Source organism: Penaeus monodon, chromosome 3 (assembly GCF_015228065.2).
Source record: "Penaeus monodon isolate SGIC_2016 chromosome 3, NSTDA_Pmon_1, whole genome shotgun sequence".
NCBI classification, from domain to species: Eukaryota; Metazoa; Arthropoda; class Malacostraca; order Decapoda; family Penaeidae; genus Penaeus; species Penaeus monodon.
In genome coordinates this window covers 54,334,720-54,339,831 of record NC_051388.1, presented here as the reverse complement: position 1 = coordinate 54,339,831, position 5,112 = coordinate 54,334,720, and the positions used below count along the sequence as shown (strand labels likewise).

The 5,112-nt window shown below is 48.1% G+C and overlaps 1 protein-coding gene across 1 annotated transcript in view; it reads left to right on the top strand.

Annotated features, from left to right (window-relative positions):
• The window catches only part of LOC119587883 (lactosylceramide 1,3-N-acetyl-beta-D-glucosaminyltransferase A-like), a 54,458-nt gene extending 51,294 nt beyond the window's left edge, over window positions 1–3,164 (top strand). Inside the window, exon 2 of the mRNA XM_037936594.1 lies at window positions 1,165–3,164. Coding sequence (XP_037792522.1) covers window positions 1,165–2,394 — 1,230 coding nt within the window. The 3' untranslated portion in view covers window positions 2,395–3,164. The remainder of the gene's footprint in view (window positions 1–1,164) is intronic.
• The last annotated feature ends 1,948 nt before the right edge of the window (window positions 3,165–5,112 follow it).

Genomic DNA, 5,112 nt, shown 5'->3' with positions numbered 1-5,112 from the left:
TGAGTGAGGATGAATATCGTCACATAAGAGACGCATTTAAACGGCTTCGAAACTTTCTGAGGAAGATATATTCGAAACCGGGTTTGAATACAATCTCTTGTAGGGTGAAGATATCCGTTCGCCTCCATACGTTTTCTACTTTTGTCGAAATGAATACTGTTCAATATAACCCTTCTGGAAGTATCGTTTCTGTTGTGAGTTTGAAGATGGAACGTTTTTTTTTTTTTACCTACTCGGCCTCGGGGGGAGTGAACCTCGAAGACGCCGCCAAATTAACTCAAAGGGGATCGTTTACGAAGAAATATTTATGGCGACCTTGCTGGCGTGCGTGAGGCGACGGTGCTGCCCTCCAGCGGCTACCGGAGGCACTGAGGAGACGACCTTCAATGAATCTCAGGCGAAGATGTAGGCAAAGAGGACAGTGATGATGATGGGAGAAGCAAGAAATGGAGGAGATAGGGGAGTAGAAAGGTGGGGGGGGGGGTAAGTCTAACCGAATAAAAGATTTTTTTTTATCTACCTTGTTTTCTAATTATAAGAAAACAATAAATAGAAATTTCTTTTTTTGTTTTCTTTTTTGTTTTTATCGAATTGAATCATTCGTAACGCCAAGAGTGACCTCGGAAATGATTCTCTTTTCTGTACTGCTGATTATAGATAACGGACATTGAGAGCGAAGCAATAAAACGTAATTATAGAATAACAGCGAAATGAGAGAAGTGGCGATGATCGTCTCCCCGAAATCATCTCTTGGGAGGAAACAGCTGATTTGGGATGTTTGACCTGGCGCGAGTGGTCGATGATTGGTCGAATTTCGTTTTTTTTTCTCGTCGTGGTCTAGAATTGAACGCGCTTCTGCTCTGGGTTGTACGTACACATTCGCACACAGGTATACGCACAGATGCCCATTTATACGCACATATATGCTAACGGCCACGCACATACAAGACCGATATACGCACACTTAAAACACACACACACACACACACACACACACACACACACACACACACACACACACACACACACACACCTATGTATATATATAGACAGTATATTTACGTCCACACTGTACCATTAATAAGTTTACCGTGAAGCCGGTCACGGGCTGACCACGGCTGACTTTCTCTTTGATGTCCTAACGTTCTTTCTCGCCCTCTGCAGGCTGACCTGCTGGAGGCGCGGCTGGGCAGCAGCAGCGGCCTGAGCAGCAGGAGCAGCAGCCCCGGCCCGGGCCCCGAGGGCGCCGCCCCCCGGTGCCAGCGCTGGCGCGGCCGCCTCTGCCTCGTCCGCCTGGCGCAGTTCACGCTCCTGCTCACGCTCGCCGCCGCCGCCGCCCACGCCCTCGCCGCCTCCCTCAGCACGCGCGCCCTGCCGCCCACGCCCTCGCCGCTGCGCCGGCCGCCCCTGCCGCGCCTCTCGCCCGCCCTCCTGCCGCAGCCGGCGCCCTCCTCCCTGCTCGACCTGCGGGGCTTCCACTTCCTGCACGACGCGGCGGAGGCCACGTGCGCGCCCGCGCGCCTGTACTTCGTGTTCCTGGTGCACTCGCGTCCCGACCACTTCCGGCAGCGGCAGGCCATCCGCGCCACGTGGGGCGGCCTGAGGGCGCTGGAGGGCGGCTGGGCGGCCCGCACCGTCTTCATGCTCGGCGAGGGCAGCGGGGGGGGCGGGGACGCGGGCGGCGCGGGCGGCGCGGGCGGCGCGGGCGGGGTGAGGGTGGGCGAGCTGGTGCGGCTGGAGGCGCGGCGCCACGGCGACCTCGTGGTGGGCGCCTTCCGCGACCACTACCACAACCTGACGTACAAGCACGCGATGGCGCTGCGCTGGGCGGCGTCGCGCTGCCGCCGCGCCGCCTTCGTCGTCAAGGCTGACGACGACGCCTTCATCGACGTCCCGGCGCTGAAGGCGCTGCTCGACCGCACCTTCGCCGCGCAGCCGCCGCGGCGCACCCTCGCGTGCCACGTGCTGCCGCCGGGCACGCAGCCGCAGCGCAGCGGCAAGTGGGCCGTCAGCGCCGCCGACTACCCATGGGCCGAGTACCCGCAGTACTGCGCCGGCCTGGCCTACGTGGCCACGCCCGACGCCGTCGACGAGCTGGCCCGCGCGGCGCAGGCGGCCGCGGCGTCCCGGGTGTGGGTGGACGACGTGTGGGTCACGGGGCTGCTGGCGGAGGCGCTGCAGCTGCAGCACCACTACCTCAACCTGCGCTACTCCTACGACCACACGGAGATGGCGGAGTGGGCGTCGCGCGCGCGGGCGTCGCTGCCGCCGCCCTTCGCCTTCGCCCACCTGGACCCCGCGTGCCCCGACTGGCGCCCCACGCTGGACGCGCTCTGGCGCCACGCCCTCGCCGCCCGCAACGCCTCGGCCGACGCCGCCGCGCCCGACAGATAGGCGGGAGAGAGGGCGGCCGCGAGCCAGGCAAAGGCGCTCGCGCTTCTAAACGTTTTGCGAAGCGAAACACGAGGACCTGCTCGTGACCCTGTGTAAATATGTGAAAAAGATTCCAGTCACCTATTTTTGTAGACGCCAAAGCTATATCACGCATGTTTCGAGTGTCTGTCTGTCTGTCTGTCTGTCTGTTAGCTGACGGATTTCACTCAAACAGAACATTCCACACTGTTTATGTACAGAAACAGCACGTGCCATGCAGTGCCTCGACACGGCAGATTTGCACTAAGGGTGAAATTATCATGTGATGTGATACAATTCCGAGCTTTAATGTGCCAACTATCTATATATTTACACTGAGAATTAGAATCTACGGGATTCCCCAAAATTCTCCATGATGTAGATTTTTTTCTTCTATTTATCCTGTTTTTGATAATCTGAAGAAAAAAACTGAAGTCATGATTGCAAATCCATCTCCTTCCTGATATGCTTAGATATCTGATAACGTTATCATGCAGATAACAACTACATATCATTCAGAATACCCAATTTCATTTAATTCCAAGAGACGATCAAATCAAATTGATCTGATACATTTGATATTTCATATAACTATTTTTTTCTCTGAGAAATTAATTAAAATCAACTCAGTGTAAGATTAAAAAAAAAGTATTAACCATTTTGGATAATAACGAAAAACAACACTAATCTGTGATATTTAGCAAAGTGAGACTATGTGATCTTTATGTAATAATTAAAATGTGAAAATTTTATTTCCTTGTTTCAATAAATCCCACTTCCTATAAGAGAAAAAAAAGGAATGAAAGAGAGAATGAAAGAATAACGAATAAAGAATAATCGCATATATAAAAAAAATCAGTAATAACTATTTTTTTTTCTTTCTATTTTTTATTTTCATGTATTTATTCGAATTTATAATCCGATAAAAAAAAATCTTATTCCTTACTTACACAAATTTAATATAGATGAAAATTTATCACAAACATAAAAGAAAGAAAAGAAAAAAAAGATAATAATAATGATGATGACGACAATAATAATAACGATGATAAAAATAATAGTAATAATTATGGTAATAGTAAATAATAATAATAATAATAATAATAATAATAATAATAATAATAACAACGATAATAATAATAATAATAATATTAATCACAATAATGATAATAATAATGCTGATGATAGTAATATTAATGATAAGATAAATGTATAAATACACACAAATACACACAAACGCACACACAAACACTCACAAAGCTATAGTCACGCTTTATCCTCTTCTCCTCTCCACCTTTCCCCTCCCCCTCCCCTCCCCCATCCCCACCCTTCCCCTCCGTCTCCCCCAACCTTTTGATGCCCTCCCCTCCCCTCCCCTCTCCTCTCCCCTGCCTCCCTATCCCCTCTCCTCCCCTCCGTCTCCCCCAACCTTTTGATGCCCTCCCCTGCTTCCCTATCCCCCTCCCCACCTTCTCCTCCCCCCTACCTCCCTCTCCCTCTCTCCCAAACTCTCGATACCCTCCCCTACCTTGTAGTGATCGACCTCGCAAAACTCGCATCGTTCACTCCAGGAGGTATAGACCATGTTCGATATATCTTCTCACCTCCACCTCTCCCACAGGCCTGGAAAAGCGACTAATGTCATCGAAATAAAAAGACCTCGAGGTGGCAACACTCTTGTAGGAGCCGCGGCGTGGCGAAGTCTTGCCCTCCCCACACGTGGACAATTATCAGGGGGTTCTATTTTCTTATAAGAGCATCCATTGCATATCGGGACAAAGATGCAGGACCTGGACTTCGGTCGCTGGCACTTCGCCGAAGCTCAGGGCAAGACCGTTTATCCCGCGAAGGAGGAGGATGCCCGCACGTGGTGTTACCACAAACGGCAACCGTTTTGCATATTTGTATTTTGTTTTATTTAATAAATATATGCATTTGTACTTGGCACCAGTCACTCCTAAACAATGTCACTGGGTCGAATCCTTTTTATTTCTTGTATTTTAAGTATTTATTATATAAGTTAAGTCTTTTAAGTTCCACGATTTTATTCATTTTCCGATGGTTCTTTTAATAAGTTCATTTATTTATTTTATTTTACATCAGTAACTTTTAGTACTTTTATTATATAAATATTATGATTTTATATTTTAGTCATTATTTTAACTTAGTTTTAATGATTAATTCCAAAAAGAACCACTCTTAACAAAAGTCTCCCGCGTAAGAGCTAACGTGGGAGGCCTAAAACAAGAGCCGGGGGGGATTTTGCTACTGGCCTGCTAGCTGACAGCCTGAGGAACCCCGGAACGGGCTTCCCCTGTTCAGATAAGTGGTCGTGGGGGTATCTTATTCAATATAGGTAGCAAAAGATAATTTGCGGGGTCTTTGTTCGGCCAAAGTGACCTAGTGACCGGTGCTTTTCTATTGTCGTGTTCTTGTGTTTTATCCAAGTGCAATTTTATTTTATCGTTCGTTTTACCATGTTTGTATGCTTTCATTTTATGTTCCTTTTTATCTAGCTTTGTTCCTTTTATCATTCGTTTTACGATTTTATTTTTGGTTTTTAATTTTTTATGTTCCATGTTTGTTTCATAGTTCGTGTTTTCAATGTTTTAAGTTCCTTTTGTATTAACAACCATTTTACTGTTTTATTCGTGTTTCTTATCGTTTCATGTTTTACTGTCTTTTATCTTTTAACTTGAT